The 13,817-nt window shown below is 54.1% G+C and overlaps 7 protein-coding genes across 7 annotated transcripts; 3 read left to right on the forward strand and 4 right to left on the reverse strand.

The window, feature by feature from the left end:
* Positions 1–77: 77 nt before the first annotated feature.
* On the forward strand, positions 78–1,676 carry J4E86_009575 (uncharacterized protein; the record flags this gene model as incomplete). Its single annotated transcript, XM_051450080.1, has 2 exons — positions 78–264; positions 310–1,676. The coding sequence occupies 2 exons, from the start codon at positions 78–80 to the stop codon at positions 1,674–1,676; spliced, it is 1,554 nt and encodes a 517-aa protein (XP_051298925.1).
* Positions 1,677–2,004: 328 nt separating this feature from the next.
* Positions 2,005–4,367, reverse strand: J4E86_009576 (uncharacterized protein; the record flags this gene model as incomplete). The annotated part of the gene is made up of 3 exons (XM_051450081.1): positions 2,005–2,218; positions 2,283–4,279; positions 4,332–4,367. The coding sequence occupies 3 exons, from the start codon at positions 4,365–4,367 to the stop codon at positions 2,005–2,007; spliced, it is 2,247 nt and encodes a 748-aa protein (XP_051298926.1).
* Positions 4,368–4,976: 609 nt separating this feature from the next.
* Positions 4,977–5,669, reverse strand: J4E86_009577 (uncharacterized protein; the record flags this gene model as incomplete). Its single annotated transcript, XM_051450082.1, has 1 exon — positions 4,977–5,669. The coding sequence occupies one exon, from the start codon at positions 5,667–5,669 to the stop codon at positions 4,977–4,979; it is 693 nt and encodes a 230-aa protein (XP_051298927.1).
* Positions 5,670–6,372: 703 nt separating this feature from the next.
* On the reverse strand, positions 6,373–7,910 carry J4E86_009578 (uncharacterized protein; the record flags this gene model as incomplete). Its single annotated transcript, XM_051450083.1, has 4 exons — positions 6,373–6,666; positions 6,713–7,458; positions 7,533–7,680; positions 7,881–7,910. The coding sequence occupies 4 exons, from the start codon at positions 7,908–7,910 to the stop codon at positions 6,373–6,375; spliced, it is 1,218 nt and encodes a 405-aa protein (XP_051298928.1).
* A 508-nt stretch (positions 7,911–8,418) lies between these two features.
* On the forward strand, positions 8,419–10,500 carry J4E86_009579 (uncharacterized protein; the record flags this gene model as incomplete). The annotated part of the gene is made up of 3 exons (XM_051450084.1): positions 8,419–8,708; positions 8,762–9,195; positions 9,248–10,500. 3 exons carry the CDS (start codon positions 8,419–8,421, stop codon positions 10,498–10,500), a joined length of 1,977 nt encoding a protein of 658 aa, XP_051298929.1.
* A 414-nt stretch (positions 10,501–10,914) lies between these two features.
* Positions 10,915–12,280, forward strand: J4E86_009580 (uncharacterized protein; the record flags this gene model as incomplete). Its single annotated transcript, XM_051450085.1, has 3 exons — positions 10,915–11,050; positions 11,103–12,071; positions 12,129–12,280. 3 exons carry the CDS (start codon positions 10,915–10,917, stop codon positions 12,278–12,280), a joined length of 1,257 nt encoding a protein of 418 aa, XP_051298930.1.
* Positions 12,281–12,373: 93 nt separating this feature from the next.
* J4E86_009581 (uncharacterized protein) lies at positions 12,374–13,591 on the reverse strand (the record flags this gene model as incomplete). The annotated part of the gene is made up of 1 exon (XM_051450086.1): positions 12,374–13,591. One exon carries the CDS (start codon positions 13,589–13,591, stop codon positions 12,374–12,376), a length of 1,218 nt encoding a protein of 405 aa, XP_051298931.1.
* Positions 13,592–13,817: the final 226 nt, after the last annotated feature.

The following is a 13,817-nucleotide window of genomic DNA, read 5'->3' on the forward strand; positions in this document are numbered from 1 at the left end:
GATCTCTCCAACAGCGACAAACGGCCGTGGCTGAAGTAATCCGGAACATGGCGAGAGCGCTCCATATCAAACCAACCATGGCAGCCACCTTCGCCCGCCATCACAACTTCGACCAAGTCCCCACGTACAATCACGGTAACGCCATCGCGAACCAACAGCCACCTTACGATGCCTATGCCGCGTCGCACCATCATGTCGCAGCCCGCCACAGCAACATGGCAGCCTATTGCGAGCCTACCACCGCCAACGCCCAACACGCTGCCAGTATGAACGACCACGGGCAACAGCACGATCACAGCTACTCTCCAGACGACACGCCTGGAAAGCGCGAAAGCTTCCAGCATGGCTTAGCTGGCCAACATCATGACTACAGGATCCACAGCCCTACATCCGAAGCATCCTACATCGGCATCCAGCACAATTCGACACAAGCACCCCTAGACAATGACGCGTCCGACCGTCAATTCGCTATGCTCCCGCCCTCCAACTCGATACACCCTTCGTGGCAATCCCTCCACGATTATGCGCAGTCGCACGCCGCGGAAAACGGATATGCGCTATCTATCAATACGACGGCTAAGAACCGGTCGCGCATCAAACTTGCCTGCGTCTGCTATGGCCAGCCGAAGAACACCCACAAGCTTACAGCCGAGACGAGGGTTAGGAAGAACAGGGTCAGCTATAAGACAGGATGCAAGATGTGGATCGAAGGCAAGAAGCAGGACGACGGCACATGGCTCTTGCGCGTGGGCGAACCACAACACAACCACCCCGGGCGCGAGAGTGCCGGATGGGCTGTACAACGGAAGAGGACGTGGGGTGTAGTAGGAGGGCGCATCGGGGTTGGAGGCGTAACAGCGAAGGAGGAACTTGCCAAGTCGAGCCTGACGCAAAATCAGGAAACCCTCGAAGACGTGGACGCGGAAGCCGACGGCGACGAGGACACACCCAGCGCACCTACCCACGCCCCGAAGAAGCCACAACACAGCCTCGAGCGTGGAGGTCTCGTGTGGAGAATCGTTGAACAGGAAATGCTACGGAAAGGCGAGCCCAATCAGGGCCGCGACCGAGGCGTAGGAAGGACAGTCGAGGTGCTACAAGCAAGACTACCGGGCATACACATTTTCAAGCGCGACGTATACAACATCCGAGCGCAGATAAAGCGAGCACGGAAAGCGGCGGGCCAACAAGTCGGCGACGGCCTCAACAGCTCAGACGACGAAGCTGAGGGTGAAGCCGAAGCCGATATCCACGATACCGTCCATACCGTACAACTCAACGCTGACACCAGCACAAACCATCCGATTCAACGACCCGCTCCACACTCACAAAACACATATCACCACCCCACATCCCACACCCTCAAACCGCCCGCGCCCTTCCCACTCGTCCGAAAAGATTCACGCATCGATCCTTTGCTCGATAGTCGCGGTCCGCCGCCACCGAATCCTCCCGAGGCCGTCGATATAGAAGTCGACCAGTTGAGGCGGGAAAATGCAGAGCTAAGACGCATGTTGACGGAGCGGACGAAGCAGGTCAAAGAGAAGACTACGGAGTTGGCGGAGAGGGCGAAGGAGATCAAGGATAAGACGACTGAGATGGCGGCGCTGAAGAGTCAGGTTGAGCTGTTGAGTAATATGATGATGACGAGTGGGAGGGGGTTAATTGGGGGGTAGTGGATAGATAATCTGGTGGGGTGGAGTGATGCGTGTTAGGGTAATGAGAAGGGGTTGTATGCCCATCTGTTGTACGAAGAAGAATATGAAGATATGCAAGGATAATCAGATTTACATATATAATCGTAAACAACGAACAACCGAATAAGCTAAACAAAAAAGCCAAGAGGTATCTCAGAAAGGTATCCGTAAAAACAACCCTGCCAAAAAGTTCACTCTGTAAACTCCCAGTCAACATCAGCGTGGTATCCAGCACCAGAAACTCCATCATAAGCTCATAGCCAACTCGTTAACCCGTCGCTCGTTTCAACGTTGTCAATGACGTGCTTTACGCCTCCTCGACCATGTCCTCATCTTCGCCCTCGGCGAGCATGTCCTGCTCTTCGCAGCTACGCTCCACTTCATCAGCGATGAACTGCTCGTACTCCTCCAAACTCTTCTGTACGTGGAGTTTGAAGCGTACGATGTCGTCGAGCATGCGCTCGATTTCTGTGTGGAGTTCTTCGCGGAGGGCGTTGGCGCGGAGTTGGAGTTGTTCGTACCTGATGTAGATGATTAGCTTTGTGTCGTAGAAAGTTGAACGAGGGGAAGGGGTAAAGAACTTACTCGATGTTGACGGCCATCTCTCGTTGTACCATGAGTTGGACGCTTTCTCCCAGACCGCTACGCATGCGGCCCAGTTCTTTCTCCATGCGTTCAATCTGTGCGTCAGATTGGCTCTTTTGCGTGTTTGTTATTTCGCGGAGCTTTTCTAGCTCCTCCTCTGCTTGAGCTACACGGTGGCCGAGAGCTTCGACTTCGGCTTGCTTGTCGTCCATGGCTTCTTTGATCTTGTCGAGAAGATCGTGATTGTTCATGTCGGCTTCTAGGGCTTGGTTGCGTCGTTCGGCAATCTCCTTGCGGAGTGCGATGATGTTGGCCTTTACTGTGCCACGGAGGTCCAGGTTGAGGAGATGTGCTGGTGAGTATCCAGTGCCTGCGTCGTGAAGAAGACGGTCTGATGCATCCTGTGAGGAGCCACCCATTTGTGACCCTGAGAAGTTGGGGCCATCTGTGATGGTGAGGACAAGTTCGTAGTCTTGCCCCTTGGCATTGACAGCCGTAGAAGGGATGACCCCGATCTGGTAGCCCAGATTGTTGTATCGCTCGATCGTTTGTTCGAGTTCATCCAATTTGCGAGATGCAGCGATTTCCTTCTCTGCAACCCGCTTCTTAGACTCCTCTAAACGAACTGTCGTTGCCTGGAGAGAAGTATCAAGGCGGTCCCTTTCATTTGCCATACGGTCAATATCCGCAATGGTCATGCCTCGACCGTCAATGATAGCTTGGAGCTCTTGCTGCTCCTTCTCTGAGGCCTCAAGTTCTGCCTCAATCTCTTCAATGGACTTCTCCAAGAAGGAGCAGCGGTCGCTGTATTTCTTCACCTTGGAGTCCATGGAGTTGTTGTAGTTCTCAAACTTGACGCGATCTTCTTCGAGGATGCGGATTTGCTCCTCCAGCTTTTGGATCCGGGGGCCGGACTTTCCTAGTTCTTCGATCTGATCTTGCAGGTACTTGTGCTCGGCCTCAAGGAGGGCGACCTGCTCGTGATGCTGGGCATTTGCGGCGTCGAACTTGGCAGCCATTGTCCGGATGTGAGGCTCCATGTGCTTCTTCTGTGCCTCCTCATCGTCATCATCATCTTCTGCGGAAAGCCAAGTGCTGTAGGCGTCTGACAAGAAGTCAAAGATGATGCGATCTCCAGAGACGTCGAAGCCAGCCTCAAAGCAAGCGTCGTCGTATGTACCGGCCTCATAAGCCTGCATCAGGCGTGCCAATTGCATCATCCAGTGCAAAAGACCCAAGAATGTGTACCAGTTGTTTCCACCAACAGCCGCGATCTGGGACTTCATGATCGACTTCTCAAACGGATAGCGCATCTGCTTCAGCAGTACTGGCACCTCCTGATCAATTGATTTCTGGAAGCGATAGCTGGGATCAATCCGGTTGTAGAGCCATTGAAACATGCAGTTGAAGTCCTTCTGCGTTGGCGAAGTCATGGCTTTTGCTGAGAGGACATGTTTTGATTCCATCTCAAAGTTGTTCTGGGTCAGGAATTCGAGCAGCTCCTGAGCCATGTGCTGACGAGTGCTCGCATCTTTGAGTCGGCGCGGGTCCGTCGGGGGGACGGATGGCATGGGCGCCTGTTGGAAGAAGGATTGTTTTACACCAGATTGTCCAGTTACATGCGAGGCTCGCGATTTGAACACGCTGCTCCGCCGTTGTGCGCTCTGCTCGAAGTTCGGCCCTGAAGGGGGAGCAGGCGTTTGGAATATGGAGGCGCCAGGCGCAAAACTCTTGCGCGCACTGCTTGCGCCGAAGTTGCTAGTTGAATTGCGATGTACTGACTGGAAGCCTTGCGCAAGGTCTGTTCCGGAGGATGAGCGTGGGAAGAGCGGCTGGCTCGGGCGACCGGGCGCGAGGGACATTCTACTCCCACTCTTCGACCGGGCATGATTCGGAGGAAATTGGGGCTGGTTCATGTTGTTGATGGAGCTCGAGCGCTTCATGGCGGAAGCGGGCATGGGAATCGCGGAGGAGTTGTTGTTTACTGGTCCTAGAGTCTGCGCGCGTGGTTAGGAGATGCGACGAGAGGGGGTCGCACACTAGACTGACCTGACGGCGCACCGAGAACATACCCGGGTCGGCCATAGTATGTGTTGTGACAATTATGCAGCGATTGTCGGTCTGTTCGCGACGTCGCGGGTCAGCAAGGCGGGAGGCCGAGGGGGGTAGGGCTGGTGTTGATGCACCCGTACCCGCCTATGCAATGTTTGTTGTGATCAGGGTTTCGCGCTAGCCCACCGCAGCAACGCGCCTGGTCCGCGCCACGTGGGGTACGTATCTTGCATTGTTGACGTCTGATTATCTCAAATATGAGGCAGGTGGAGGCGGTAGTAAGGTAAGAGTGTTTATTTATAGCGACCGGCGGCGAGAGATGCCATGGCCAAAGACGCACTGTCGAAGGGAACGCTAGCAGGTAGTGATATGTAAAGCCAGAGTAAAGGAAGGCTGCCAACCCCGTCGTCCTCCCCAGTCGCCACAAGATCTCATCTCGGACGCACTCATACGTGCCACTTCATCGCTATACTGTATCGACTGGGGTATCGTTGTGCACATGCAAGCCAAAATAATGATGCCACAAATTTTCAAAACTCCAACCTGTGGCCCGTGAAAGGTATAAACAATAAGGACATTAAACTCGAAACCCGTTAGAAATGCATCATCAACATGCCCCCGTTGAAAGTGTGTTTTAGGCGTCTACCACCGTGTCGACTTTGGCGTGTCTGCCTTTCCTATGTTCTTGAACATGTCGTCGGCGCCGAGACTCAGCGTGTCTTCGTTGACACCGAAGGAGCTCAGGCCGGGCAGAGCCGGAGGCGGTGGGCCCTTGGGCTTGGGTGGTTGCGCAGCCTGTACGGCAGGTTGAGAGACGGTGCGACCGTTCGAGTAGGTCGTGGAATCCACAGTGCCTTCTGGAACAGATCCGGAGATGAATGTCTTCCTCTTGCCGAACCAGCTGCCGCTCTTCCTCCTGCTGAGACTGGGTGCTTGGCTGTTGATTGTAGCCGGCGAGCCCGGCCTCTGGTCCGACTTCAAGCTGTCGTTGGACGATAGCGTTCGAATGCCGAGGAACTTGCGGACGGATGCAGGCCGCTTGCTCGAAGGGCTCGTGGGGGACATGGCGCTGGTCGCATCGCTGGTGCGGCTCTGCTGGAGGTGGCCATCAGCCGAGTCCTCTGACGCTTTGCCCGGAGGCGGCGACTCTGTCTGCGGCGGGGAGCCAGGCGACTTTGGGGTGGGATGCGACGACAGTGGGCCTTTTCCAGGCGTGGGCGGGCGAGGTGACTCGGGCGGGCTGTCGAGCGGCGCGGGTATCGACGTGCCCTCGGTCAGAGAGAAGTTGATGGGCGAAAGCGTCAGTGGCTTGAAAGAGAACTTGTTGGAGCCCATTGCAGTGTCGTGGTGGGAGACTCGTGTGGTAAATTGCGGTGGGCGATCAATAAACCCAAGGTGCGGTGGAGTGGAGGCAATTGAAGGCTGGGAGCGACGCGGCAGCAGATGAGAGAGTCTCGCAGAAGCCGCAGGCGGGTGGAAGCTCAGGAGGTGCTTTCGTGAAGCGGAGTACGGGCCAGGGATTACACGACGGTTAGCAGGGATCAGCGCCCTGCACCACCCAGAGGCGCTGCGGATACGGCGCGCCAGCCTCGACCTTCCCCAGGGACACGCCCTGCCTGCGACCCCAGAGACAAAAAGAATACGACGTTGACAAAACACGCGCGCGTCAGCAACCGTCGTGCAGCGCTGCATGAATGCGTGCCTGCAGCGCGTCACCTTCGAGCTTCTAGCGCGACAATTGTACCAGAGAATGCAGTGGGTCAGCCACCCGAGTCAGCGTCAAGGCATAATGCAGGAGAGCCGTGCCGGACGCGCATCGCATGTCGCCATCTGCCTCCGCATATCGATTTGATTGAGACCCTTTCTGTGATCTTCAACGGTTATCTAGGCCCATATTCCTCTCGCTGCGACATGCTTCAAACACGCACTGCAGCCGTGTACCCCTCCAAAGTTTATCCGCCACATTGACGACCCCTATTGCCGTAGCTTCCGAAGCACCCTGATGTCATCGCTATGCACAACCTGATCCGGGCCACTCTCATCTTGTCTTTCGCTGATGCACCTCGTCCAATTCGGTAATCTCGTTGAGCAGTTGGCAAGTCTCCTGCGGGTTCGCGATCCACGCCGTCGTACATGCCAACCGAGCCTTGAAGTCGTTCGCCCCAGCACTCAAGAACTGGTCGCCAACGTGCAATGTTTTGCTGCCCTCAATCCCGCCAAAGATCCGCTGACAGGCAAGGACACCCCAGGACTTATCGCCGATGTCGACGAATACGTCGTTTCCGCCGTTGAACGCGCAAAAGGGGAGACGCTGGCCGACCTCGGATATTTCCTAGCCACGTCAGCATTGCAAGCATTGCACATGGTCTCAAACCTACGAGTATCTTCTGCACGATCAAAACGGTCTCTTCCAGTGTCTCTCGGCAGAACTTGTGCCCATCCTTTGGTACAATACCAACCGCTCTTTCCTTCCGGACCACATTTGCCTCCATGCGGAAGTTTTTGACAGTGTCCCTCAAAGACACTTCCGCCAAGTCAAGCAGGTCCTTGATGTCCGACTCAGTCCACGAAAGCATCTCCTTAAGCAGCCATTCTTCTCGGGGAATCAGGCGCAGTAGAACTGGACTGTTCTCGTCGAACTTGAAACAGAAGTTACTTTCACCGCCCATGATGATCAGATTCTGTCGAGCCTCTAGGGGCAGATCGGATGCCTGGATGGCGTCTAGAAGCCCGTAAAGTCTGCCATAGTATGGCTTCGCCTCTGTGTACCCTGCGGCTGTGACAATGCCAATCTTTGATCCACGACGCATGAGCTGCAGAATCTTGGGAATGATCGGGTTGTCTTCTGTCAAGTCTTTGCCGTCGTCATACAAGGTGACATCTCCGTCAAACGTCACGAGTTCGAGTGGACCGTTGCGGATGAGACTCATCACTTGGGCTGTGTTGAGAACTAGACGCACATCGTTGAAAGAAGGGGGAACGAAACGTCGGTGGCTGATGAAGCGCCGCTGATCTTGCCAGATGAAAGCATCATGCAATGCTAAGGACGTGAAGAAGTTCGCTACTGTTGGAACGAGAAGCTTCAACTTTGATCTGTCGGGTTTGCCGTCTTTCTGATGTTGGACTAAGTTGTGTTAGCCCTGCGATTTCACCGTAGACCACCCGAACTCGCGCGGCTTCAATGGCTTCATGACATACTGTGGTCGTTGATGATCTCTTCAACGTCGCGTAAGATCTCGGCATACCGCCGTTGAGCGATGTTGGCTTGGTGCTCGACTGACTCATCGCTGGGCTCGAATACTGCTGTTGGATGGGAGTGTAAGACGAAAGGAACGGCTAGGAGACCCTAGGGTAGTGTAAGTATGTTGCTCGCATTGGCTTGCAAGCTGGAAGAGCGTTACCTTGATCCACTCTATCTGTATCTTGTATTAGCTAGACATTCTAATTCGGTATCACAGGATACATACGAGCTGGTCTCTCCTGTGGGTCTTTCGGGATATGTCAGTTATCTGAAGGTAGATGCTTGTCACTGTAACTTAGACACACCTTGAGTGCATCTGCCACACGGGAAACCATCAAGTCAGCGGCCTTGTCTCTGAGTCGACATTTGGGAATTGTCGCCGTGGTTGGGACTCACATTCTACGCGGTATCTAGTAGTCATCTTGCAAATTCTCAATTGGTGAAAGAGGAATGAGGAGAAGTGAAGGACACTGTGACTGTGAGTTGTCACCGTGACCTAAGCTGTCTGTCCAAGCTTATCGGAGACCGCCGTTAGTGGCTGGAGAGGGAAGGGGCCATGCACATGTGACCCGGTGACATCCCCGCGCGACGGTACACTAACACCTGTAAGCTGCTTGTTCCCCCTCTACGAAGCTACAGCTACCTTGCTTTTGATCCACGATTGCGCGTGCAACGTGTGCCATTCGTGGGTTGCATGGGTGAAGCCGCAATCGATAAGCGGCGATCTGCAACGGCCGCTACTGGGGGACGGCTTTTATGCAAGGGCCCACCGTGTCGGACAAACCACAGGAACCCAGCCAGCTTCGCCCAAGCTACCCGGCTGCCTCCAGAGTCGCAGTCAAGATGGAGTCATCATTGAACAACGTGGCCCTGCGCCCATGGCCGGCCCCAAAGAAGGAGGAGCTGACGCAGGATGACCTGCTATTCAAGATCGAGCAGCTAGCGAGCGAACGCGGGCATTTGCGCAACATCACCGAACAGTCGCTACAGGAGGACATTGACGCGGGCAAAGATGTACCAGACGACGCTGCAGAGGGAGCCGATAACGCGAAGAAGGAAAAGGAAGTGCCTTCCCGGCAGGAGCAGCTAGAGAAGGTGTTCAAAGCCGGGCAGGAGATGTATAGTCATCTGGAGTACGTTTGAACGCGAACGCGCATAACGGAGGGTTAGTACTGACCAAAGATAGATGGGCCAAATTCGCTGCTACCAACGCGCTCGATCTCGTCTCCCTCATCCTCTCCCAAGACCCAAACAAACGCGCCCTCAACTTCTTCAGTCCGACGTTTCGAGAGCAGGGCCTAAACCAGGGCATACCACTCGGCTCTTTCGGCATGAGCAAGGAGAACCACGAACATCGCACTCGCAAGCCAGACGAGGTACAACGACTTCAAGATCTCGCGTCCAAACAAGAAATAGCTGCCCAGGGAGCACGCATGGGGGCGCTCGACTCTTCGGTAGACGAGATATTGAAGGCTGCGAAACATTTGGAGAAGGAGATACGCCGAGAGACAAAGTACTGGCATGAGATAGTGTCCGTCTCCGACAAGGGGTGGCCCATTCAGCGACTGCGCCAGAATGTACGCCATTCGCCCTTTGCCGTGCGTTATGGACTTCCCGAAGGTAAGGACTCGTCATTCGTCGCGTCACATCTATCAAGCTAACAACACCACAGCGAGTGGCCATTTCAAAGCGCGTGGCTTCGCTCCTCTTCAGATGGACAAGGACGGCAGCATCATTCTCGATCCGAGTCTCGCGCTCAAACCGAAGACATTCCGCGTGCGAATCAGTGTCGACGGTAAGATGACAGGCACATCACAACTCCCTCTCGACGGCGAAAACTCCGCTCAGTCTCTGGAAAAGTCTATACAACTTGCCCGTGATTCATTACTAGAGGAAGAGCTGTACTACGAAATGAGTCTCGAAACTCGGCAACTGCGAGCCTACGGTGTCGAATTTCGGGATTCTGTCATTCAGATAGACGTGCCTAGCACGGGCAATGCATCGCAAGATCGAAAGCTGCTCATCGATTGCATACCCCGGGACGATCCTATAGCGAGCACCCAAGGGCATGAGTACGATTGGCTGGCTCGCAACATCGCCGAGGCGCTCCGACTGCTCCTAGCGCACGAGCACAGCATGCGTCTCTATCGAAGATCGCAGCTTCCACCTCCATTGACAGGCCAAAAGCGGGATAAGCCTCCTCCACCTTTGCTGCGTACGCTTCTTGCGGTATCCAATCACATTGCAGGTGTCGACTCGCTTTACGTCTACCTTGGTCTCGTCGCCAAAACACTGAACAACGCAGGCCTTGATGCGAGTCTGGAGACCACACGTGAGACGTCTTGGGCGACCCTTTCGGAGAGTTTGAAGACGACGCCAAAGAAAGGCATGTCCGCCACCGACCAGCTGCTTGAAATCTTCATGAAGCCTTTCGATGGAAAAGCGACTTTGACCATACCCACCCCGAATGGCACACAGCCAGAGAGTCTGGTCGTCGTTACACGCACAATCATCGGTCAACCGACGTTTGGCACAGAGCACAAGCTGACCCTTCCATCCACTCTGAGTTCCGATCTTGGCTTGTTCCAGCAGCATAAATTTGCCACCGTCGAGGAGCTGAAGTCGTATCTAGACTGGATCCTGTCCCTACATATTGCGCATAGACTTTTGAAGAGTGAGTATGCCTCGCGCGCGCAGACGAGAACTCAGAATCCACGGCTCTCGATTCGTCAAAGCAAGGAAACCAAGAAAGGCACCAAGTCTACAAGAGACATCAGAGTTGACTTCAACAATGGAGAGCTAAAGGTAACTATGCTGGCGGTTGACGCAACATCGGAAGCAGAAGACGGTGAGCACTCGCATACTTGGAGTGAGACAGGCGACAATGCTTCTCTGAAAGAAGTCATCAAAGAGTGGGTTGGTTAGACAACATTGGGAGGAAAAGTAGTAAACGTACATCCGTAAGGGATCATGTCAGATCAGGCGGAACTGTTACCATCTGCAACGTGCATTACATGGCGCCAATGGCGTTGCATCACACCTGCACCCAGCAAAAGCGGGGTGAGCCGCCGAGAGACTTGGCCACAAGCGGATAGCTTCCCTACGTGCAGCCTCAAATCCACGTCAGATCGTCCCGAGGTCAATAGCTCCTCAATTTTATCCTGGTACCTGACATGTTCATGACGTTGAAGACTAAGAATGCCGAGCCGCAAACTGACGTTCAGGTACCTGTGAGGTAATGTTTACAGTTCGCGCTTGCATAGTCGAAGCTATATAAACCGTGATGTCAAGCATCATGCTGCCCTCTTTTTCCGCCATGAGATTGTCGTTGTGTCCAACATGCTATCTCTTTCAGTATTGACGTTGAGCGCTCTGCTCCCTGCGCTATCCAGCGCACAACGCATTCGTTCTGACCCCGGTGTTGCCGGCCCACCTCTTGAAATTGTCCATCTCTACAACGATCAATGGCCTACCGGTACAAACACACCGTAGCATTCTCACAAACACACAACTAACATGAGTCCCAGGTATCACCGTCTCAAAAGGCGGTCGTAAATTCTCAAACTACCCAGCAGGTCTTGATCCCAACAACACCAACACAGGCACCAACAACAGACATGCCGTAGCAGAGCTCACCTCCAACGGCACCGAAACACCGTACCCAAGCGTAGAAATCAACAACCCACCAAACGGTGCCATCAACTACACGACCACCCCACCAACAGGCGCAAACTACCAGGACTACCTCATCGGCGTCCAAAGCGTCGTCCTCGATCCCCTCGACCGACTCTGGATCCTGGACACAGGCCGCGCATTAACCGAAGAAGGCACCCTCGTTCTGGCATCCCCTGGCGGTCCCAAGCTCATCGGCGTAGACATTGAATCCGACACGGTCATTCAAACTATCGTTTTCCCACCCACAGTCGCATACCCAGACTCGTATCTCAACGACGTACGCTTCGACCTGCGTCCTCACATCACCGATTCTGGCAAGGGCGTCGCTTACATCACCGACTCCTCATCCGAGGGCCGCAATGGAATCGTCATTGTAGACCTAGGCACAGGCGAGAGCTGGCGCCACCTCGACGGCGCACAAGAGTCAAGAGCGGAGCGTGGATTCGTGCCATACGTCTGGGGCGAACCGAAATACTACATCCCCGGTCCTGGTCTACCACTTACCACCGTTCCGCTAGGCAGCGACGGTATCGCCTTGTCTGCTGATGGGGAACACCTGTACTTTGGTCCTGTTGGTGGACGCACTCTCTACAGTATTCCCACGGAACGTCTGCGGGACCGCAGTCAGGCGTCTGAGCTCTTGGCGCTGGGTGCGGTGAATAACCGGGGTGAGAGGGGTGTGAGCGATGGGTTTGAGACGGATAAGAATGGGTTCATCTATGCGGGGAATATGGAACAGAATGAGATTGGGTTCCATAATCCGAAGAATGCGTCTATGACGTTGTTTGTGAGGGACCCGAGGATTAGTTGGGTTGATACTAGTAAGTCTTCTTTCCATTGTACTGGTGATGTCTGGATGAGAAACTGACTTGTTACAGTGTCCGTTGGAAGCGATGGGTATCTTTACTTCACCGACAACCAGCTTGCTTTCAGTTCGTCGTTCTATCCTGGTACGGACGATAGAGTGAGACCCTTCGTGCTGTTTAGGGCGCCTTTGCCTAACAACGGATCGAGAGTGTTCTTGCAGTAGAGCCTCGGTGGACAGTGATATAGTCTCACGATTCGGCAATTGAACGTATGTACATATATCATAGATCGTATACAACTTTGAGCATTACAAAGTCTACGTCTTACCAAACACGAAAATTCCCTTGCCGTCCCTGTAACCCTCCAGAGTATCCTTGACCTTGCCTATCAATTCGTCGCCCTTAGTATCCCACTCCCACTTGATCTCATCAACAGGCATATCTCTGAACTCGCCCTTTCGTGTCATATCCAGTACATCAGCGACCGTCTTCTGCTTCTCTTCAGGATGCTTCTCCGCCCACCTGCTTACCCAAAAGCCGTGGAAGTGGATATCCTTGAAGATGAGCATAGACGCAGGAATAGTCAGAGGCTGCTTCGACATGGCGCCGTAGGTAACGAAGTGCGAAGAGGAGGAAAGCAGTTTGGCCATTGCGGTAGCGGCCTTTCCGTTTACACAGTTCAATGCCAAACGGATGGGAGTGCGACCGCCATTTGTCCATTCTTTGGCCTGGTCCTTGATGCCCTGCGATTGCAATTCTGCATCCGTGATGACGACGTCTGCGCCCAGCTCTTGAAGTTCCTTCTTCATGGCTTCTTCCTTGCTCTTGTCTTCCCGGCTACGGATCACGTTGATGCTCTTGTAACCCCACTTCTTGCCTAGCTGGATGGCGGCACGTCCGACACCTGAGTTTGCTCCATTCTGTATGAACCACTCGCCTTCCGAGAGCGTTGTGAAGTCGCGAAGCATGCGGTATGCTGTGCATGGGTTTATGGATACGGTGCCGGCTTGAATCGCGGTAATACCTTCGCGCATATGGTCGTCGAGCTTGACTACGTCGTTCGTGGTGGCGCTTGCGTGTGTTCGCCATGTACCGAAGCCAGGCCCTTTCATGAAGACCCAGTCGCCCTTCTTGAAGCCTTCCTTCTTGACTCCTTCGCCCAATGCTATTATCTCCGCCACTCCTTCATTTCCAGCGACAGCGATTGGGTTGGGTGTGCCCAGGTTAGTGGTGAAGGTCGGCTTCGAAGGGTATACACCTTGGATCTGGTTGATGTCGGCGGGATTGATGGGCGAAGCGAGGAAGCGCAATGTCATAAAGTTGCTATGCGGTGGCGAGATGGAATGGCCGTGAAGGGAAAGCACAGCGGGAGGCTCGCCATATTCGGAGAATGTGAGGGCTTTGGCTTGCTCGTAGCCGTATGCGGAGATGTAGCGGCGCTGCGGAAGTCGCGATGCGGCCGGGGCTAGGTGTCGTGTGCGGCGCAGACATGACTGCGCTAATCGCGGAGACGGCGAGATGAGTTTGGTAGCCATTGTGAGTGGCGTCGACACTATAGAAGTGATGTGAATTGGAAGCCTGCGGAGCTCATGGAAGATGTTTTGGAAAGACGGAGCTATGACGTTTGCTAAAGCCGAGGTTTGGTGGAGCAATGGAGCTCTTAACACGCATCACTTTCGACAGTACATACAGTGGATGTCTGTAACAACTCTTGATGCGTGAATATTTTGACAGGATGGATTCACATTCTACATGCTAAGG

This window comes from Alternaria arbusti (genome assembly GCF_024043155.1).
Source record: "Alternaria arbusti strain BMP 1465 chromosome Unknown scaffold_17, whole genome shotgun sequence".
NCBI lineage: Eukaryota > Fungi > Ascomycota > Dothideomycetes > Pleosporales > Pleosporaceae > Alternaria > Alternaria arbusti.